Source organism: Phycodurus eques, chromosome 15 (genome assembly GCF_024500275.1).
Source record: "Phycodurus eques isolate BA_2022a chromosome 15, UOR_Pequ_1.1, whole genome shotgun sequence".
Classification (NCBI taxonomy): domain Eukaryota; kingdom Metazoa; phylum Chordata; class Actinopteri; order Syngnathiformes; family Syngnathidae; genus Phycodurus; species Phycodurus eques.
In genome coordinates, this window is record NC_084539.1 from 10,493,044 (window position 1) to 10,516,830 (window position 23,787).

The 23,787-nt window shown below is 40.5% G+C and overlaps 1 protein-coding gene across 4 annotated transcripts; it reads left to right on the forward strand.

Moving 5' to 3' along the window:
* The first annotated feature begins 740 nt into the window (after window positions 1-740).
* On the forward strand, window positions 741-18,889 carry LOC133413633 (calsenilin-like). 4 transcript variants are annotated; one of them, XM_061698249.1, is made up of 10 exons: window positions 741-928; window positions 3,860-4,028; window positions 7,844-7,846; window positions 11,132-11,256; window positions 14,173-14,242; window positions 14,370-14,440; window positions 14,530-14,637; window positions 15,515-15,619; window positions 15,683-15,745; window positions 15,819-18,889. In XM_061698249.1, exons 1-10 carry the CDS (start codon window positions 860-862, stop codon window positions 15,864-15,866), a joined length of 831 nt encoding a protein of 276 aa, XP_061554233.1. In that variant the 5' UTR covers window positions 741-859; the 3' UTR covers window positions 15,867-18,889. The 4 variants fall into 4 exon arrangements, with proteins under 4 accessions (XP_061554233.1, XP_061554232.1, XP_061554231.1 ...); XM_061698248.1 differs by lacking the exons at window positions 741-928; window positions 3,860-4,028; window positions 7,844-7,846 and adding an exon at window positions 10,025-10,130; XM_061698247.1 differs by lacking the exons at window positions 741-928; window positions 3,860-4,028; window positions 7,844-7,846 and adding an exon at window positions 10,049-10,130 and having other exon boundaries at window positions 15,515-15,745.
* The last annotated feature ends 4,898 nt before the right edge of the window (window positions 18,890-23,787 follow it).

A 23,787-nucleotide genomic window follows, 5' to 3' on the forward strand; every position in this document is an offset into this window, starting at 1 on the left:
CTGTTATAAGTTCTATTGAATTTTATGGTTTTTTTTTTAATTTTTCAAACTATTCCATCTTAGTGTTTTATTTACATAGGTATATATATTTTCTTTGTTTCACTTTGTTGAAAAACGTGACGCGATAGAGAAAAACTGAGATCAGTTTTGGATTCCGCACCCAAAAAATGAGTTAAAAACAACTGTCAGACCTAACTCAGCAAAAATTGTGTTACCCAGTGATCAAATCAAATGTTTTTTTTTTTTTTTCCTAATACAGACAAGATTTTGACAGTTTGAAAGAAAATTTTAAATAAAATGTGGGTCATTGCATTGTCATATGACAACATACCTGCAAAATGTTTACATATGTGGAAAATTGTCATCTGGGCCTTTAAAATGACAAAATTGATTGTTTCAACTTGTTCTCGGTGAGTTTAAACTGAAGCTGCTCCCTTTTTATTCAAGCTACATGAATGTCTGCTCTCAAAAGACAATCAACCAACATTAACAGTAGCATACTTCAAATTGTTAACTGCAATATTATTCACTATGATCTCTCACAACCAAGGGAAACTTTTATATTGTCTTTGCCAGCATACTTGTACACATAAAAGCGATGCTTGCAGATATATTAAAAGTCAGTTCTTCTTTTGATTTCCTTGGAGAGGCAGGACTGAGCTCGGACCCAATCTAATTGGATCTCATAACATACTGTATGTCACCACGTCAACATCTCGTCCAAACCTACCACCACCTCCTCCTCCTCCTCTGGATCCTGCAGATCTTCAATCAATCTTTACACTTTGTTGAGTGAGCAGATGCGCTCCTCCTCTGACGACTACTCACTCCTGTCCTCTCTCTCGTTCTTTGTTTTTGCATGCAGCTGCAGCTCGCCGAGGAAAAGCTGGAGAGCATTGCAACAGCTAAGGAAGCAGGCAACATGCAGGTACAGTAAATGTTCACTGACATTCATTTAAATGTGTATGTTTGAGTTTATCCAGATGTTGCATAATGTATGTTTATTTTCTGTAACTGCACCACAATAGTTTAATAAGTCACCATTCAAATCACTTTCACCTCATATATTTCATGATTATTATTTTTTTTAACTCAAGGGGGAAAAAGCTGCAGGCAGGCAGACGATATTTTTATTAGAACAGTACAAAAAAAATTATAATAAAATAGAATTTCCTCTTTAAATTCATCCTAAAATGAAGTACAAAGTGGTTGACAAATGCAGTATTTACATTTTGTTGTTGTATCGTGCAACACATAATGTTTGCATGAATGTATGGGTTTTCATACTTTTTAATGCTTTTTTTTTGTCCTTCCAATAGGTTCTATAAATGGTCTGATCTTTTATTGATGCAATTTCAAGGAGTGAATAATTGAGCGATGCCCGCATGTGCGTGCTCCGCCACCCTCTTTTCTTATTCAAACAGAAAAGACAGCCAAGCTCCCCACACAGTATAGTATTTTTAATTGATGTGCATTCAAAAATCATTATATTGCATTCACAAGCATCTTTTTGAAAGAAAGACTGCAACTGTACCAATAGATTTGTGCATTTGGTTTGGTTTGTCAGCTTTGTAAGCCAAATCAAAACACAGCGAAATATGATGAGTTCATGTACGAAATAGAAACCCTAACACTAAAAAAGAGGTAAAGCTCTCTTAGAGTTCAGACACAATGTCAACAGGGGCTCTTTTATCCCTGAAATATTCATCTGGCTGCAGAGACCCCTGAATGTGCTCCAGTGTCAGGTGACATGATGAAAATCACAAGAAATGAAACATTATTTTTAGAAGCGCTCTGGACACAGAAATATAATATCTTCCAATACATCATCATCATCTGCTCCCATTTTCTCGGTTAATATACATTTGAAATAGATGTCTCGACCTTCCTCACACAATGCTGGATACAAACTCCTTTTTAGCAATAGTAATGTTACACTTTGGTTATGCAATATGGTTACATTACTTGACTACAAACGTACATTAGAATGGCGGGGGGTGAGGGTTGCTGACCGAGTTTAGTCACAGTGATGATGATAATAATAATGCATTTACTAAATTGATTCCTACAATGATTCAGAGGGTTCCATGCACGCTGTTCACATATTTATGAATGAAATACATGTCCGCGGAGCTCACGTGTTTGTCTGCCTGCATCTCAATCAAATTCACCAAAATTGCGTTAGACCAGCGGTCTACCTTGTTCCAAAAGTTAGACGTGATCTGAGCAGGCGTAAGTTTGGACCGACTTTCAGTCACCAAATTGACACGTTCGCCAGGCGGAAATCAAAGGACACACCCTCGTTGCCTCGGTATGCCCATCGTGATGCAGAGCGGTCTGTCAAATTGGCTTGCACAAAAATCAAGATGTGCCACCATTTGCGCATCGGCACACTTTGCACAGTCAACAGAAATAGAACCCTAAGAGTCAATGCCCTGCTCTAATTTTGATGCCCCCCCCCCAACCCTCCTAATTTGGATCACCAGGCCCACCGCCCCTCCAACCCCCCCTTGGCACGCCACTGCCTGGTGCCCGCCGGCTCCATGTTGGTTATTGTGAAAATGAATGGTTAACGTCGGCTGTAACTACGTCAAAACCAAACCAAAAGAAATCCAGCCAGTGTTTCGCTCAAGCCTTCATCAGAATCAGAATCAGAATCATCTTTATTTGCCAAGTATGTCCAAAACACACAAGGAATTTGTCCCCGGTAGTTGGAGCCGCTCTAGTACAACAGACAGTCAAATGTAAATGATGTAATCGATGAGTCGAAATCGACTCGCCTATCAGCACCTTAGCGTCGACCCCCCCCCCCAAAAAAAAAGTATATGCTACATACAACAGCAAACTACTACAAGAAGCTGCATAATGTCAATAGTATGGACAGAGACTTGCTCCCTGCGCACATTACTATTGCACTTAATAATGTAGACAGTAAAGAAAATGTATGGTTATGTGATGTCATGATTATATGAATATGAGTATAATTCATACAAAATTACTGCATAATTGAAAAAAAAGTCATGAAATAAAATATGTTAAAACGTGTTAAGTGTTATAGGAGAAAAATTTCAAGAACTATGAATTCAATCAAATGAGCATTGATTATAAACCGAGATAGAATAGGTGGACTAGTGCTTAGCACGACTGCCTCACATTTCTGAGGGGGTTTGCTTCCCGTCTGCGGCCCTCATGTGTGGAGTTTCCCTTTCTCGGCCAGTTTTTGTGGGGTTTCTCCAGGTACCCCGGTATCCTCCCAAATTCCAAAAACATGCATGTTAGGTTCATTGAAGACTCCAAATTGTCTATGGCTGTGAATTTGAGTGTGAATGGTTATTGATATGTGCCCGATAATTGTCTCCTGACCAGTACAGGGTTTACCCTGCCTCTTGTCAGCTGGGATAGGCTCTGGCTCACACGCAACCCTACCTGTATGGATTGGATTGTGTGTGTGTGTGTACCGAATAAAGTGTCCAGTATGAGCATGTGAAATTGGTTAGGCTCAGTCACTTACTTTCTCTTTTTTTGCTGTGCTAAATGATTTGGTTTTAGTCTTCAGTTTTTTCTCAAGAGGTGTGGCATTTGTCTGGTTCTCATACACTTTGATGTGTTCTGGGTTCTTGCTGAGTCAGATATACGGCACTTGTAGCTTTTAAATGTCACTTGAACTTGGGGGACGTGACTCAATGACACATCCACATCAAACATGTCTGGAGGTGGTATTTGGCTTGGACCAAAAAAAAAAAAATCATACAGCAATAGGAGACACCACATTCAAACATACAAAATAAACAGTCACGCAGTGGTGGGTGGTGTGAAGTCTCACAGATCCCTCACTGGATCTATTTGTGTCCTCCTTAAGGCTGAAGACAAGGAGCTGGACGGCGGTCTGATGCCTGACGGGAAAGACGCGAGCCCGGCCGGACAGGCCGAGGGCTCCAAGTGGCAGAGACCCAAATTTTCACGGAAATCTCTCATGAGGTGCTGTCTGGTCAAGTGGATCATCGCCAGCACCACTCAACAGGGGCCAGGTAGAAGCATTTTTCAATTCATTAAAAGAGACATCATGTATTGTGACTTTTTTCACAAGCTAAATCAGTTCCAGTGGGTCTTAATAGCATGTCTGTGACACGCTTTTGTCAACTACCCCAAGGAACAAGAATTAAAGTATACTTCACACACCCTAATTCGTCTTGCAATCAGTGTGTTTAAAAAAATAAAAATAATAAGCATTTTAACTCATAGAGGCAGCGGTTCACTGTGTGTATGTGGCACATTTCCCATTGTAATGAAAGAAAAACACCAACAAAAATGTCTGTAACATGTTTTTAATATGAAAGGTAGCACACTACGGTATTGTACTTTAACGTACAGTGACATACACTGAACAAAAATATGAACGAAACACTTGTTTCTGCTCCCATTTTTCGTAAGTTGGACTCACGGGGGAAAAAAAAAAAAAAAAGATCTAAAGATCGAAAACTTTATCTGCATACACAAAAGGCCATTTCCCTCAAATATTGTTCACAAATCTGTCTAAATCTGTGTTAGTGAGCATTTCTCCTTTGTCGAGATAATCCATCCCAATTCGCAGGTGTGGCATATCAAGATGCTGATTAGACAGGATGATTATGGCACAGGTGTGCCTGAGGCTGGCCACAATAAAAGGCCACTCTGAAATGTGCAGTTTTGCTTTATTGTGGGAGTCAGTATCTGGTGTGACCACCATTTGCCTCACGCAGTGCAACACATCTCCTTCGCATAGAGTTGATCAGGTTGTCGATTGTGGAATGTTGGTCCATTCCTCTTCAATGGCTGTGCGAAATTGCTGGATATTGGCGGGAACTGGAACACGCTGTCGCATACATGAATGGCACAACAATGGGCCTCAGAATCCAGTCACGGTATCTCTGTGCATTCAAAATGCCATCAATAAAAATGCACCTGTGTTCATCGCCCATAACATTCGCCTGCCCATACCATAACCCCACCGCCACCACGGGCCACTCGATCCACAACGCTGACATCAGCAAACCGCTCACCCACACGACGCCACGCAAGCTGTCTGCCATCTGCCCTGAACTGTGAAAACCGGGATTCATCTGAACAGAACACCTCTCCAACGTGCCATACGCCATCGAATGTGAGCATTCGCATAAGCTGCAGTAATATTAATCTTTGTTCACAGAAGATAAATAACATATGCCTTTGCGTATCATTATATGCTCTGTCTGAATGTGTTGTTTCAAGGTTCATAATTACCGCATCGTCGATGCTAGTTTGTTAGCCCATCTATGGCGTTTTGCATTGTGTGTTGGCATTAGGCTAGCAGACTTTTGTTCGGACTTGGTTTTGTTAAATACACGATACACAATTTGTAATTTCTTCATTTGCGGTATTTCCATCTGAAGATGTGTCCATGCGCCACATACACACAGTGTAGCATGTGACCTGCTGCATGCCCGAGTTAAAATGCTTTTATTGTCTTTAGGGGCACTCGCTTTTATTTCCCCACTCTGAGCTCTACTTCTTTATGTCGAAGGGACATAAAAAAAACCAAACAAAAAAACATTCTGATTTCAGCAAGACAAGACATTTGGTGTGTAAATATAATGATCTATCTTGATGATAGATTGACAAAAGAACGTCACAGACATGTTATTAAGACACCTGGAAACAGCTTTAAATTATGGGGCGGGGGGGTCGAATCATAATAAGTATGTCTTGACCCTTTCTGCCTCATCACTTTAAAACTAATAAGAAGTTGTGGTTTTGTGGTATAATATCGTGTTCTTAAAAAAATTACTCCATGGCATACTGGCCATATTTGTCGTGCATCGTGTAGTTGCGAAATAGTCCATCGTGTACCGCTTATCGTCGCTGGTCCAGTCCTGAAGTTGAAATGTACTCAATCACAGTACTTGCTAAGCAGCAAATACAGAAAATCAGCTGAGTCCAAAGATGATGCGTTGTTATAGAGAGTGCGTGTATAGAGGGCGTTTTTTTACCTTTACAAAGAAGAAACCACTGGATACTGAATCACTTCTATGGTTTCCAAGCATATGGACTGTACGCCTCCTCCCTTCACACTGCAGATGGACCCCTCTCCTGTTAAATGCACATTTGAAATATTTATAACTACTTGTCGCCGTCTAGTGGTCAACAGGCAAAGCTCTTGCAGCATGTAAAATAACGATGAAACTAGTAAAAAAAAAAAATTCAACCAGAAATATTGTACCATTGCTCAATTCTTTTCAGTTTTGCATATAAAACTACCTTAAACATTTTAGAGGAACACAAAGGAGCATGTTATCTGTAAGAAAAGTTCATATCTGTGTAAAAATGTTGCTCATTCAAAGTTGTTTGGACTGCAATGCTAATCTAGGTAGTTAAAATTAGGATTTAGAACGGGATATCACGTAACTTTTCAACAAATTTCAATCAGGTTTCCGAACCTGAATCACAGTACAGAGTCTGCTCTTAGCAAAAGTGCTAAATCATACAAGGTTGAATACTGACTCGGGAACGGTGTCAAATCTGGTCTTGTTGGATCTCAGTGCGGCTTTTGATACAGTACATCATAATATACTGCTGAACAGGTTGGACAAAATGGAACAGTCCTTAAATGGTTCACTTCCTACCTGGGGGAAAGGAGTTATTTTGTAACCATTGGAAGTGTTCAGTCTCATCGAATGCCAATGACCTATGCGGTCCCTCAAGGGTCAGTGCTTGGACCCCTCCTGTTCAGCCTGTATATGCTACCGTTTGGGTATAAGTTGCCTACAGAAGTGACGTCAGCCCCAATGTGAATGTTTTTAAGTCCAGGTTAAAAACTTATTTTTTCTCATGCTTTTTAGAGCATTTCCACTTTTAAATGCTATTTCTTGCACTGTACACTGTTTTAATTGTACTTTATTTTTTCTCTTTGTTTTAAATGTTTATAAGATGTTTTTTTTTCTTTGTTTTTAAATGCTTTCAATCATGTTTAGCACATTGAGTTACCTTGTGTATGAAATGCGCTATATAAATACATTTGCTTTGCTCTAAAATCATTTATTTGAGTCAAGGCAGGTGAGCGAATACTTTTGGCAATAGAGATTATACAGGCAGACAGACAGACAAACAGACAGAGAGAGATCGTGGGTAGGTTGTGTCAGGAAGGGTATCTGCTCTTAAAAGCTGTGCCAAACACGTGAGCTTTCACAACAAAAATTCAATTTCCGGGTAGCAAGCCACACCGAATACATACATACAATAAGACTTAAATATAGTAATAATAATTTCATATAAACCTGTTGCGCCGGCACGGTGAACGACTGGTTAGCACATCTGCCTCACAGTTCTGCGGACCGGGGTTCAAATCCCGGCCCCACCTGTGTTGAGTTTGCATGTTCTCCCCGTGCCTGCGTGGGTTTTCTCCGGGCACTCCGGTTTCCTCCCACATCTCAAAAACATGCATTAATTGAAGACTCTAAATTGGCCGTAGGTGTGACTGTGCGTGCGAATGGTTGTTTGTACTTATGTGCCCTGCGATTGGCTGGCAACCAGTTGAGGGTGTACCCCGCCTCCTGCCCGATGACAGCTGGGATAGGCTCCAGCACGCCCGCGACCTTCGTGAGGAGAAGCGGCTCAGAAAATGGATGGATGGATGGATGGATGGATGGATATAATCCTAGCCACCAATTGATAACCATGAGAATGGGTTACGGATGCAGAGAAAAAGAAAACAATGTCGACTTCTCTGTAGTTATGAGACTGTTTTCCACACGCTCAACTCTTGCAGTCTGTATTTAATAGAATAGAAGAGCAGGACTAGATCAGGACTTAGAATGCATTAAACACTAAGATGGTGCATTGTTTTTATGGCATGAGCTCATGCATCTTGGATGTTATTGTCGTGACAGAGCGTGTTTCTGTCTCGCTCATGTTTTGGTAAAGATGGCACGGAAGTTAAAGCTCTTGCATTGAATTTGGTGCCTAATTTTGAGGCTGGTGCAAACACATGCCAACAAACTTCAATATTTCTAAAGCTTTGAGCAAAAGAGAGCTTGCAAAGATAGGAATATTAAAGGCTGAAGATTGATCCTTGCGGTACTCCGCATAATAGAGAGAATTGAACTATCAAGATTTGATTGAAGTGTATCTTTTTTTTCTGGGTGATATTGACAATATGTGGCAGCTACATACATTTTCTGTAGTTTTTTGTTTGTTTGTTTGTTTGTTTTCACTGTGCCTTCATGTGCAATAATATTTGAGCAATTGAATCGATTGATGTTAGGAGAGACGAAACCAAGATCACCTTTGGAAGAAAAAAGTATGGCGAATGAAAAGAACAGCTTATGATCCAAAGGATAAAACATCATGTGTCAAATATGGTAGAGACACTGTTATGTCACAGGCATGTATGGCATCCAATGGAACAAACTCACTGGTGTTTATTGATATTGAGAATGCTGACAGATGAAACGTGAGGTGTATAGGACAGTGCTCTCCTCACATTTAACCGTATCGTACAGACTCATAGGATATCTGAATAATAACCCTAAACATCCTGTGGAAGTAATTCAAAATGGATATTTGTAAAATGAACTCTCAGTGCCTTCCGCCCAAAAATCAAGTAGACATCTGGACATGTTTTAATACAAGAAGCACACATGTAATCAATAATAATAATGAATGTTAAATTATTGTACTCTTGCCCATTGTGTATTTCACTAGTTTTTGTTATTCGCGGTGGACAGGGACCAAGCCCTGCTGCCAATAGAGAAAATCTTCAAGTAATTGATGTTCACCCAAAAAGATTTGCAAGAGATGCCAGATGTTAGACAAGCACTACTTTTCTATTAGACAAAGCTATGACCTGACTAAATGGAGCTTCTCACCTAAACAGCATTGTTCATTGGCCCCAAGATGCCACAAGACGGTCGTAAAGTAATATTTTTATATTCAACATGTCTTTGGCCTGACCACAAAAAAAGCAAATAGATGACTTTTTCAGCACATACTGTAACAGAGGATAGGGTCTCCCCCCAAAAAAACTACCTATTAGGTGAATTTGTTAGTGCCGAACGACAAATGTGCGGGGGTTCACTGTATTTCAAATGCATTGAGAAGGTGGTGTAAAGGGGGAGAATTATAAAACTGATGTCATTGTCCATAACTGTACCTTTGCAGCACAATGGCTGAAAGGAGGGAATCCTCGAAACCACAGGAAAGTTTCCACAGCCAACAAAATGTACTGTCCCACTTTGTCTCCCCCATCTAAGACCAATATGTTACCTCTTAACAATTGATTTGCCCTCTGCTACTTAAACTGTGTCCATTATGTAATGCAGAGTCATCAGTTGTGTACCACACTTACCTTTGTTGGCCCTTAAGCATGCTGACAAACACATTCAAACAATGTGAGTTGCTATGCACATGGATGGTAAGGCAAAGTGTTGCGGCAGCCACGACATGCCTGCTGTGCGTATGTGCAGTACTTTAAACAAGGCGCCGTTTATCAGGCACGTTAAATGTGTTTTAAGCGCCACAGTATTGACAAGCGGGCTCATTCACTGTTAAGTGCTGTTCATATATCCCAAGCGTCAGCGGATATGGATCATCGCTTGTTTCTTTTACAGCTTTGCATCCTCGAAATGACTGAGCAAATAAAGACGGAGAAGTGGAGACTATCAAACCACACACACACACACACTCGCGCGCGGGCGCACACGCACGCACACACACACACACACACACACACACACACACAGGTGAGAGGAGATGGTGGTGGGTTACCACCATGAGCAATGGAGGCTAGTTGTGGATCCTGTGAGGGGATCAATGCTTATTATCATCACCCAGCAGCGTGTGGTGGAATTCTACTTCAAATTTGCATCTTTTTGCTTCGATTGTTTCTAATGAGTCTGGCTTGTAACTGCTGATGTCTACACTCCAAGCTGCCTTGTCAGATTCTTTTTTTAAACGTCATCACCCAGTCTTGTATTAAGTCTATTTTTGTTTGCACAATATCCAATGAGATGCCATGACGGGATTGGGTGGCATGGAAGTTATTGCTATTGTAGTTGTTGCGGGGATGTTTTATTTTGTGCTCAAACAGTTTGGGATGTGTGACCCTTTGATGCAGGAAGGTAAGACATGCATGTTGCCTCTGAGGTTTATGTTATCAACTAGCAAGAACTGCATCAAAAAATACTGTCGTTACAAATATAATAATGCCTGCAAGGTATTCAATTACAAGAACGTTTGTTATTGTGGTTGTGATCTGTTGTGGCAAAACTGCGCTACTCATACTGAGAGCTGTTTGTAATATTTTGCCACCCCTTTTCAACTATACACATTATTAGATACAGCTCTCAGTATGATGCAGCGCAGTTCTACACTACTGCAAACTACAACATAATAAACATACTGTATTGTTAAATTAGGTCAATCCTATATTTAAATGCGTTGCTCCTCTATTTTCATCATCTCAATCTCTCCCCCGGTCTTGTCTTTTCCCACTTTCCATTTGTGTTGCACTCTTTGTAAAGATGGTGAGTACGTACCTGTATATTAATGTTATAATAATATAATGTTTCGGCACTTTTGACACAATCCTCCCTTTTCATAGTGGGCATTTTGGATTCTACATAACTCACAGTGGAGACACTTATCCAAAATAAAATGTCTAGAATATGGCGTTGTAAAGAGAAAATAGCATGGAATTAATTATTTTTGCCATGTTGTTTAGGTGTCAATTCTTAGAGTCATAAATGAGAATAATCCGCAGTACTTGGAACTAAGAAGAAAATTAACTTAGAATACTATATCCAAAGTGTCCAAAATGAAAGGCTGTTAAACCTGCTCTGAATAGCTGCTGATTTCTATTGCACAGCAGATGTTAGGAGCTTTTTTCCCCAGCATTTTCTTCCCTATTATTTTGACTTGCCACTGTATGTTCCTCACACTTTTCTTCATGTCAACCCCCCCCCGTTCCCTATGTTTTGCATCCAGATGGAAAGCATTAAATTCTTTTGCCTTCCATCTCTCTGGTAGATTCTTTCTTTGTCCTGTTTTTCCCATTCTTGTTGCCATGTCTTCATGTCCCCCCTTCAGCTTGTTTTTCCTTCCTTTCCCCTCCCTCTGGCAGACAGCAGCGACAGTGACCTCGAGCTCTCCATGGTACGTCATCAACCCGAGGGCCTTGAGCAGCTCCAGGCACAGACTCAGTTCACCAGGAAGGAACTTCAGTCCCTTTACAGAGGCTTCAAAAATGTAAGCAAACGAATGAACGGACAACAATCAGGGGCAGACTTACCATTAGACAAACACGCGCAATTGCTTGTGTCCCCCTAACGTCTCATGAAAACTTACTGATACAGTTGTCTTCAATTTAAATAAACTATTATTTATTTCACTGTACAAGATTATCCATCCATCCAGCCATCCATTTTCTAAAAACAACAAAATGCCTAATCCATTATGATTGTTTCAAGCGCTCCCCTCTACTTCGTCATGCAATGGACCATTCCATCTTTTTTGTGTGCATGTGTAAACTTGATTCAGAAAGAGGCAAGCATGATGAAAAGGAGAGGAGGGGGGGGGGATAGTTTTCATCAAAACTACCAAAGGTTTCTACCTTTTTCAGCTTGTGACCAAATGTGCGTAACCTACAATAGCAAGAGCCAGGCGCTCTTGCCAGTAGATGTAGCACTGCTGTCAGTGTCAACCGAGGCGGATACAATGAAGATGTTTATCACAAAGATATGAGTATTAAAAGAGAGCAGTAAATGGTCAAAATGGTAAACGACACAATAAGTGTTGATTTATGTTCTTACCAATGCAAGTAAATGCTTTGAGATGAGTTACTTGTTAGATAAAAATCCTCAAAAAGGATTTTAGGGACTTTATCTAGCTCAGGAAATTTGCTTAAATTCACACTTTATAAACATTAATATTCAAAATTTCTGCGGTACACGCATGGACCACAGCCTGTTCCGTTCTTTAATCCAGCCCAACGAGCATTTAAAATATCAAGAAGCCTGTGATATTTACATTGGTAGCATTCTTTTAGCTGTTTTTTCCAACAATTGGTTAATTGATTATCCCTCATGCTACATTGTGAGTCAAATGTACCATGTTAAAGTTTGGAGCTCTTTGAAAAAGTATTTGAAAAATGTAAAAGACAAAATATTTTGCCCTGTTCTTTGCTTCATTTTGTTATATATTTTTTAAAAAGATTTTAAGATTTACATTCTATATATCATAGGTGTCAAACTCAAGGCCCGGGGGCCAGATGCGGCCCGCCACATCATTTTATGTGGCCCGCGAAATCAAATCATGCTCGTCAACTTCTGTGATTTTTGCTCAAATCTGCCCAAATTCCAAATTGTCATAATAATACACAATAATGTTGAGATATTGCATTTTTCTGTTACCAAATCCTTCTTCTACAGTAACTTAAAAAATACTTGAACAAACTATTATCGTTGTCTTCTAATTTCAAAACTAGTTATCCCTCAATTTGTTGTGTAATGGTAATAATATGATTTTGTGATTGAACATTTATATGGTTTCACTGTTCTAACCGCCCTCTGAGGGGAATCATAACTATGATGCGGCCCGAGACAAAAATGAGATAGACACCCCAGCAATATATAATGACCCATCAGTGACACAAGTGGCTAAATGGAGGGGAAATGTCTCATATATACGCTTTCTTTCAGTTGTTGGTTTTTTTTCTAGAATTTTCCATCATTAAGAGAAACAATTATTTAAAAATAAATGGTTGAACACTAATCAGGTCATGTTTATTACATTTTTTTTTTTTTTGGTGCACGTTCACTACAACGCTGAGTTTGAGCTCTCACGTGATTTATACTGTCCACTGTGGATGATAATACATACTGTGAGTTGGAGGTTTTGGAGCACTTTAAAGGAGGTAAATTGCAATTAAAGTGGAGACGAAGATTACAAGTCAGCTTTGCCAATGCCATCTAAATACATTAAGGATGCGTGTCATGAGTTGTGGTCAGGAATCATCGCTGTAAGCAAAACCATGTTGCTTGTGCAATGGAACATCTAATGTCCCACACAATCTGTACTAAGATGCCTATGTTTTTGGTTAGCGATGTGTCCGCTGCATGTGGCACATACACAGATCCGCAACACTAATTGACCATTGCACTCGCTTTTTTTTAGACTCAAAAAGTAGAAACTCCCTTGCTGCGCCTCTAGTCCTCATGGCAACGAAAAGCGTTTCCCTTTTTAGGCACATCCCACAATCGAGGGGGACGGGGTGAGCAGTGGCTGAGACAGGACCGCCCTATCAAAACAGGCTCATTGCAGCAAGGGTCTTAAAAAAGGGGGTAAAGTTGCGAAAGTTTTCATTGCCCACCATGACTGGTTTGAATAACCCCTACAAGGTGCATACAAATGCAATATCTCAACATTATTGTTTATTATTATGACAATTTGGAATTTGGGTACAGATTTTAGCAAAAATCACGGAAGTTGACGAGCATGATTTGCTTTCGCGGGCCAGATAAAATGATGTGACGGCCCGCATCTGGCCCCCGGGCCTTGAGTTTGACACCGTTGTTTTATGGTATTAATATAATCCATTTTCAAGAGCTGCGTCAGTTACTCGCAGGTTTTTACTATTTGTGGCAGGTCTCAGTCCCTATCCCCTGGGGTTTACTGTATTACCATACAGACGGGACAGAAGTGTGTCTCCCTTCCCCTTTATCACAAAACTTGCGGCAGCACGGTGAGTAGCGGTAAGCATGTCTGCCTCACAGTCGGGGGGTTCTGGGTTTAAATCTCATCTCGGGCCCTCCTGCGTGGAGCTTTCTCTGGGTACTCCGACTTCCCCCCACATTCCAAAAAACATGCAGGTTAGGTTTATTGAAGATGAGTTATCCATAGGTGTCAATGTGAGTGTGAATGGTTGTTTTTCCCCTTGGTGCCCTTTGATTGGCTGGCTACCAGTCCAGGGTATACTTGTCCTCTGTATAAACCTAAATGAACTGTCAGTGCCTTCCCATCAGAAAACCAAGCAGACATCTGGATATGTTTTAGTACAAGACGCACACATAATGGAACAATTTTTACAAGAATAATTGAACATTTGATTGTTATACCCTTCCCCCTTGTGTTCACTTGTAGTTATTCATTCCTATTCCCCAATAGGAATGTCCCAGTGGGCTTGTGGATGAAGAAACATTCAAGACCATTTACTCACAGTTCTTCCCTCAAGGAGGTAAACATGATGATAAATGCCAGTTTTGAATTTAGTTTGCATCATTCTGAGAGTTGTTTCAATTTGTTTTTTATTAGATTGTGCAACATAACACAACTTTATCCTTTTTTTGTGGCTTGCTCCCCAGATGCCACCATGTATGCGCATTTCTTGTTTAATGCCTTCGACTTGGACAGAAGCGGCGCCATCCGATTCGAGGCGAGTTCACCGCCACTCGCCTTGCTATCAGATCGACTGCTATTTGCAATTTGGAAAACATTTATCAGCTAACTGAATTACCTTCACAGGACTTTGTACTGGGCTTGTCTGTGCTGCTTCGAGGTTCGGTGACGGAGAAGCTGCGCTGGGCCTTTAATCTCTATGATATCAACAAGGACGGCTACATCACGAAGGAGGTTGACGCAACTTCTACTGAGTGTGAGAAATATGGAGTCAAAACACTGTCACTTGAGTTTCAGCATTGAAAATATATGTATTATTACACGTGACAATCCACACAAGGCACATGAAGTTGAAACTGGAAAAAAAAAAACATCAGTTGAAACTCAGAAAGTTGAAACCAAAAAAACAAAAACAAAACAAAAACTCAAGAAGTTGAAACTGAAATAAAATAAAAGGGGAAACTCAAGAAGCTGAAACTAAAAAACAGAAAACTAAAAACATAAAGGCTGTCACTGAAAAATTAACATGAAGGGGAAATCTGAAGACTGATGACCAAATATCAAAATACATCCATCCATTTTCTGAGCCGCTTCTCCTCACTAGGGTCGCGGGCGTGCTGGAGCCTATCCCAGCTGTCATCGAGCAGGAGGCGGGGTACACCCCGAACTGGTTGCCAGCCAATCGCAGGGCACATACAAACAAACAACCAGTCGCACTCACATTCACACTTACGGGCAATTTAGAGTCTCCAATTCATGCATGTTTTTGGTACGTGGGAGGAAACCGGAGTGCCCAGAGAAAACCCACGCAGGCACGGGGAGAACATGCAAACGCCACACAGGCGGGGCCGGATTGAACTCCGAACTGAGAGGCTAACGCTCTAACCAGTCGGCCACCGTGCCGCCTATCAAAATACAATATTTATATATTTTGTTTCGATGTGATAAATATTTTGTTTCAATGGGACTTCTGTGTAATTTATTTAGTTTTTTTCTGAAATGGCAGCATTTTCTTTTCAATGCCAAAATGGAATGGCACTGTTATGGCTCCAGAGTGGAACACCTACGACTGTTATGACTTCTTGAGTCATGCTTGTTTCATTTGTGGCAGGACATGTTGGCAATAATGACGTCCATTTATGACATGATGGGCAGGTACACTTTACCGAGTGTACGAGAAGATTCCCCCTATGAACATGTGGAGAAATTCTTCCAGGTACCCTGTCTGTTTGGTCAAATTGTTGTTTTTAATAAATACGTGAAAGCAAACATTTTCCAGAAAATGGATCGGAACCGAGACGGAGCGGTGACGATTGATGAATTCATAGAAACCTGTCAAAAGGTAAACCCAGAACAAAAGTCACAATTCAGACCAGGGCGCATTACACTTACTTACTTTTCTGTCTTTGGAACAGGATGAGAGTATTATGTCTTCCATGCAACTCTTTGAGAACGTCATCTAGCTTCACGAGGAGGAACTGCAAATGTCTCACCCCAACGTAAACTTTAGAAATCACCATAGTTTTTTGAAAATTATTATTTCCTCATATAATGGCTGTATTCAACTGCAGAGAGTACCATGCGCCAATTAGAAACCAGGTGCATTATGGTAGGAGACCTTTACTTTGACTTTGTGAAATTATATTCGATTTTGTATCATTTTCTTCACAACTAAATAATGACAAGATGGATGGATGGATATATTACATTATAATACGTATTATAATGAATATGTATTGCGGCACTTAAAGGTGGTTAGCATGTCTTATTCCCACTTCTGAGGTTGTAGGTTTGAATCTAGGCTCAGGCCCTCGTGTGGCGTTAGCATTTTCTCTTTGTGATTGTGTGGGTTCTCTCTCTTTACACCAACTTCCTCCCGCGTTCCAAAAACATCATTTGAGGACAAGATTGAAAACTCAAAATTTTCCATAGGTGTGAATGTCAGTATGAATGCTCGTTTATCTATTTGTGCGCTGCGATTGGCTGGTGACCAGTCCAGGGTGTAGCCCACCTCTCAAAGTCAGCTTGGATAGACTCTAGCTCACTTGAGACCTTAATACCTTAATGAGGACAAGCGCAATTGAAAATAGATTAAAGGCTGTACTGTATTATATTATAGTCTGTGTAATAATAAATACATACAGTGTTCCCACACATATTCCAATTCCTTTGCTGCCGTTTTGTGGCATCTTTGTGCCAAGGAACTATGTTGAAGTGAGGGAAGGAGTTTCATTTAATCTAGCACTAGCCCTATCAAATAGAAAAATAGTGCTTTGCCGCACTCTTCTAGCAGCTATAAGCAATTATAAACCTTTTTGGAAGGGGCATCATTTACTCACACATTTTGACAATAGCGGGGGAACACTGTATGTATTATTCTATATTGTATTAACTTTTATAAGCTCAATTCTGCATCAACATCAGCTTTACAGATTCCACATGTGCTGTGCAATGTGTTTTGATGAAGACATCTATCGTGACATCAAGTGATATCAGATGTGTTATAATAGAGCTTAAAAAAGTGTTGTCCAATTCAGAGGAGGGTAGTCACGCACTACATTTTACTCAAGTAATACTTTCGATAAACTGTACTTGTCAGAGTACTTTAAATGCACCATACTTTTTAATTTTACTTAAGTATTTAAGTGAAGGATTGATATTTTTACTCCGTTACAATGATCGACATGCCTTTCGCTACTTTTATGTATCCGTTTTTGCGTGTGCGCATCTATTTTTAGAGTCCATTTTCGACTTCCACATAGGGCGCCCGTTGCGCCAATACTAATGTCATTTGACTCCAATTCACCAATCAGACGACACATGACACCGCACGTAGCCTTCGCGAGCCAATCATTTGTGAAAAGAAAAAAAACAGCAGCGCGAGCGTGTTTACTTTACAGACTCCAGAAAACAACAGCATTGTCATGCAGCTCTTCAATTGTGACTGCCCAACTTGAAAATTTCAACCCACTTATAACTTGTGAAAACACCATGCGGAAAGTTGCAGATGTTTCTATTGTTGTTTTGGCAGTAATGTGGAAAAATTACCCCTATGATATGGTGTCGCACACGCACACACAATAACTAGGTCTGTTCAGCAAACAGCTTCTTCCTCAAGTCATTTCAGTGAATACAGAAAATAATGTTTCTGTAGGGCCCAATGCACGTGTTGTTGGTTTTTGGGCAGTTAAAATTTTAAATGGTGGCAGATCTGTGTCGACTCCCGTAAATTATTATTTGTTTTTTTATTTTATTTGATTTTCATCCTCTGATTTGGGAAAAAAAAAAAAAAACAGAAGTTAATCACAAGTTACTTTTTACTTGTGTATTTATTTTATTGAGTACTTTCTTACTCAAGTAAATATTTGAATGACTACTTTTTCCTTTTACTTGACTCATATTATTCTAAAGTAACAGTCCTCTTACTTGAGTACAATATTTGGTCCAATTTGAGGTGCTGCATTTTAAGAGCGCAGACCACTATTTGACGAAATATGGTAAGCACTTGTGTTTTTCCATTAAAGCTGATCTATGCAAAGAAATAGTAGTCCGATCACCTGACGTGTAAATGTCAAGTAGCATGACTGCGCAAAACGTAGCGCCCAGCTGGGGGAGCATGAATGCCGAATGCATTGAAACCACGCGATACCCAACGCAAACAGCGACGTCAACATGGGGTACACACTTGTCTTTTGACGAAGGTTAAAGCTACAATGATCTTTCTTACTGTTTGATTCCTTGATTCTGAGTTCATTGTTACAGATTAATTTCAGAATGGAATGATCCTGACAGTAGGGTTTTGTTGGCAACATGGGCCAATTGTCCACACAGCAAAGAAAGGACAGGGAGACTTGGCAAGAACAAGGTCAGAAGTCAGACACACAAAACAGCACGATACGGACTATGAGTTCATGCATATAGGGTTCCTCTGTTTACAACGGTCCCGACATACGATGTTTTGAGGTTCCGAATGGCGCAGAATGAACTAGTTTGCACAGCAGCGTAAGAATACGTTGTCAAGCCTCGCGAGAAGGCAAAGTCAGTCATCACCTGATTTAGATCTTTTCATTTGATTGTTTTATATACGACACAGTAGACAAATATTTACTGTAATCATGACGTCACTAATGCCATAGCATAGTTTAGTGTTCTGACTTACATATTTACTTAATTCGGGTTGCCTTGCCGCCGTAGGAACAGAACTCCGTCGTAAACTGAGGACACCCTGTACTGGTTAATTTTGGAGTATAATTTTTACCTAGTAGGACAGCCAAGCTTTTTTTTCCCCGCGACAGCGCCTTTTAGTGCCATCTACGTCCTGCATCTGATATGTGTGAAATGTGTGTGCTGAGTGTCAACCTGCAAAAATAAATCTTTGTGCACTAACCTGAAATTACATCTCTTCGTCCACTTCTAGTACACTACACAAGATAGAATGCTATTTTTTACAATAATATTAGAGGAGATGGCGGCACAGTGGGCGACTGGTTAGCACATCCGCCTCACAGTTCTGAGGACCCAGGTTCAAATCCGGCCTCGTCTGTGTGGCGCTTGCATGTTCTCCCCGTGCCTGCGTGGGTTTTTTCCGGATGCTCCGGTTTCCTCCCACATGCCAAAAACATGCACGGTATGTTAATTGAAGATTCTAAATTGCTCGTAGGTGCGATTGGGAGTGTCAATGGTTGTTTATTAAATGTGCCCTGCGATTGGCTCGCAAACCAGTTGAGGGCGTACCCCGCCTCCTGCCCGCAGTTAGCTGGGATAGGCTCCAGTATGCCCGCGACCTTAGTGAGGATAAGCGGTGTAGAAAATGGATGGTTGGATAGGAGAGGAGACTTTATTAAAAATTAACTTTTTATTGTGTGTTCTACCCCTAGTTATCAGGGTGACGATATAATGGATAATACAATATACCAGGTGAGATGAGTGCTGGCTCACTTTCATGAAATAAGGCCACCATCTCAAATGGCCTGATTTCAGCAAGAGAAGAGATAGGATGTGTAAAGTGTGGTGTAATTCTTGATTCTTTGGGGTATCTGACGAAAGCTTGTCACATTAAGACACCTGTAAAATGTGGGGGGAAAATGCATAAAATATGAACTGAAAATATTCCATCGGATTCATTGATTGGGTAAAAAGCTGTCTGGTAATAAGTACACAAAAATAACTGACCTTTGGCCAGTCTATGTTGGGACAAAGGAGCTTCACATGGTAAAATGATGTGAACAAGTGTGTGTGTGTCTGTTGCCAATTTCCCCTCCAATGGAACACGATATGAAGCAACACTGCAAGGAGAAGGAAATAAAAGGCATAGCTTTGTGATGTCATAGGACAAAATGTCTGTTAACAATTATGTCTTTTGTTCTACATCCTCTGGACGCTCTTACTTTCTTGAGCAAAACATGCTGTGGAAACACAGCTCTGGTTATTAAAGTCATTGCTGTCTGCTGTGTTCTGTAGGATGAATCACAGGCCCTGAAGCCACTCAAGCCTTCGCTCAATGTGATTACAAAGAAACTGCATGTCAACCAACCAGCTTGTGATTTGTCAGTGGGTTATACAGTGGATAAAGGACGTGAATACACCCCTGTTTAAAAAGCGTACCACTTTTTTGTGATTTAAAGAAAAGTCAACATCATAAATGGTCCAAATCAACAAAAGAACGGCATCACCAGAAAAATGTACCGCCAGAGCCTAGACCTAAATCCAACTGAATATGTGTGAAGTCTGACACATTTGGAGCTGTTTTTCAAGGAAGAGTCTACTCTTCAAGTTGCAAAGTCAATGGTGTGTTCACTTTCCATCGCCTCTATATACAGTGCGTACGGAGAGTAATCAGACCCCCTTACATTTTTCACTCTGTTATATTGCAGCCATTTGCTAAAATCATTTAACTTCATTTTTTCCCCTCATTAATGTACACACAGCACCACATATTGACAGAAAAAAATGAATTGTTGAAATTTCTGCAGATTTATGAAAAAAGGAAAACTGAAATATCACACAGCCATAAGTATTCAGACCCTTTGCTCAGTATTTAGCAGAAGCACCCTTTTGAGCTAATACAGCCATGAGTCTTTTTTTGGAATGATGCAACAAGTTTTTCATACCTGGATTTGGGGATCCTCTGCCATTCCTCCTTGCAGATCCTTTCCAGTTCTGTCAGGTTAGATGGTGAACGTTGGCGGGCAGCCATTTTCAGGTCTCTCCAGAGATGCTCAATTGGGTTTAAGTCAGGGCTCTGGCTGGGCCATTCAAAAACAGTCACAGAGTTATTTTAGCTGTGTGCTAAGGGGCATTGTCTTGTTGCAAGGTGACCCTTCAGCCCAGTCTGAGGTCCTGAGCACTCTGGAGAAGGTTTTCGTCCCGGATATCCCTGTACTTGACCGCATCATCTTTCCTTCAATTGCGACCTGTCGTCCTGTCCATGCATCTGAAAAACACCCACACAGCATGATGCTGCCACAACCATGCTTCACTGTTGGGGCTGAATTGGGCAGATGATGAGCAGTGCCTGGTTTACTCCACACATACCTCTTAGAATTAAGGCCAAAAAGTTCTATCTTGGTCTCATCAGGCCAGAGAATCTTATTTCTCACCATCTTGGAGTCTTTCAGGTGTTTTTTTTTTTTTTTTTTTTTAAGCAAACTCCATGCAGGCTTTCATGTGTCTTGCATTGAGGAGAGGCTTCCGTCGGGCCACTCTGCCATAAAATCCCCCGACTGGTGGAGGGCTGCAGTGATGGTTGACTTTCTAGAACTTTCTCCCATCTCCGGACTGCATCTCTGGAGCTGAGCCACAGTGAACTTTGCGTTCTTCTTTACCTCTCTCACCAAGGCTCTTCTCCCCCAATTGCTCAGTTTGGCCGGACGGCCAGCTCTAGGAAGGGTTCTTTGACCACATGATTCTCATTCGCTCTGACATGCACTATGAGCTGTAAGGTCTTATATAGACAGGTGTGTGGCTTTCCTAATCAAGTCCAATCAGTATAATCAAACACAGCTGGACTCCAATGAGGGTGTAGATCTATCTCAAGGATGATCAGAAGAAATGGACAGCACCTGAGTTAAATATATGAGTGTCACAGCAAAGGGTCTGAATACTTATGGCTGTGTGATATTTCATCCATCCATCCATCCATTTTCAACACCGCTTATCCTGGTTAGGGTCGCGGGGCGCTGGCGCCTATCCCAGCTATCTTCGGGCGAAAGGCGGACTACACCCTGAACTGGTCGCCAGTCAGTCGCAGGGCACATATAGACACGGACAACCATTCGCACTCACACCGTCACTGAGTGGGAACTGAACCCACGCTGCCCACACCAAAGTCAGGAGAGTGTACCACTACACCATCAGTGACTTGTGTGATATTTCAGTTTTTCTTTTTTAATAAATCTGCAAACATTTCACCAATTCCGTTTTTTTTTCTGTCACTATGGGGTGCTGTGTGTACAATAATGAGGGGAAAAAAATGAACTTAAATGATTTTAGCAAATGGCTGCAATATGACAAAGAGTGAACATTTTAAGGGGGTCTGAATACTTTCTGTACCGACTGTAAGAGTTCACATGAAAAGTAGTCAACTTGTAATTTGTAATTGGTTGTAAACAGTCTTTTATGAAAAAGCACATTTTTACAAATACATTTTGAATTCAACTTGAATTACCCTCACTTTCACTGTGATCTAGTGGTTAGCACGACTGCCTCATATTTCTGAGGTTTGGAGTTCAAATAAACAAAAAAGTTCTCGACTTTCAACTTTGAGAAGTGTACCAAAATATTGAACATTTATGAATCAAAGCCATTTTATATAACACGCCTCATTTTGATAGCACATTAATCTAGTGGTTACCACGTCTGCCTCATTGTTGTGAAGTTCTGGGCTCGGCTCTTGGCTCAGAGCCATACCTTGTGGAGTTTACATGTTTCTCTGCGTATTCCAGTTCAGGGTGTACCCAACCTCTCTTCCAAAGTCAGCTGGCATAGGCTCAAGCTCACCCATCACTCCAATGAGAACAAGTGATAAAGAAAACTGATACAGGGAAGAAATGACACTTTATACAATATAGACTACATATTAGAGTCCCATTCCCATTAAACTTATTGGATCCTGCGATGTCAATATGTAATGCCCCTGCACAAGGAAGCAGGGTTCAAGGGCATTTACTCTATCATACGTTGAACATACATCAGAATCATAATGTGTGATTAAGAGCTAACCTGACTGCTAAAAATATGCCACATGTCAGTAGAGTTCCATGTTGTTGACCACAAACAAACACTGGCGTTGCCCTATCCTCTGTCTGCATATGTGCTGAATAATGGTGCATGACTGTGTGGGAGGTCAGCAAAAATCATTCAACCTGTACTGTATTCTTCACCTTTGACCAATAGGAACGTCCGGCTTGTCGTGGGGGGAGGGGCTTAGCTCATGTTGGTATAGAATTAATTATGAAAACACAACCTTCTGGATCCAATGGATCGCCCCATCAGCATCACATCATCAGTGTGGGACCCCACAGAAAGGTAAACACACTATTGTTCTTTTCTGTTTCTTATTTTTTGGGGAGAAAAAATTGCTACTTTTCACAGGTTGTTGACAAAGTAACTACACTGTTATTGTGTTTACTTTTTAGTTCTTTTTTTCATCTTTGGGTAAATAATTGCTGCATAAATCTAAAGAAGGAATAAAAAAAAAATTATTATTTATATATTTTAATGTATATTTTTTTTATAAAACTACAAGGAAATACTGTACTTACCACATCAGGCTATAAACCGTTATTATTATTATTATTATTATTATCTTATTACTTATTTTATGTTATTATTTTACCAAACTACTACTACACAATACTTGGCATTTTAGTTTCAAGATGCAATATTTTTACAATTTGACTTCTTTATTTTAATTTATTTAATTTATGCATCTTTGCTTTTATTTTTGATTTTACGAAAGTACCACTACTAAATACTTGCCACATAAGCCTAAAAAGGCCATTTCTTATATTTTTATTTCTCATTTAAAAAAAAATTTCTCAAACTACGACGTACTTAACAAACTACTACTTTAAATACTTGCCATGTCAGAATAAGGTAGCCATTTTTATTTTTTTTTCATATTTATGTATTTTCATTTTTTTTTACTTTGTATTTGTATTTTAGGGCGGCACGGTGGGCGACTGGTTAGAGCGTCGGCCTCACAGTTCTGAGGAGGGGAGTTCAATCCCCGGCCCCGCCTGTGTGGAGTTTGCATGTTCTCCCCGTACCTGCGTGGGTTTTCTGCGGGCACGCCGGTTTCCTCCCACATCCCAAAAACATGCATGAATTGGAGACTCTAAATTGCCCGTAGGTGTGACTGTGAGAGCGAATGGTTGTCTGTTT

Bases quoted from the DNA above. Each gene is read 5' to 3' on its own strand.
- LOC133413633 (XM_061698249.1), top strand. From the start codon at position 860: ATGCAGCTGCAGCTCGCCGAGGAAAAGCTGGAGAGCATTGCAACAGCT. The intron at 14,441-14,529 runs GCGAGTTCACCG...TTACCTTCACAG, and splicing joins GCGGCGCCATCCGATTCGAG to GACTTTGTACTGGGCTTGTC. The intron at 15,620-15,682 runs GTACCCTGTCTG...AACATTTTCCAG, and splicing joins ATGTGGAGAAATTCTTCCAG to AAAATGGATCGGAACCGAGA.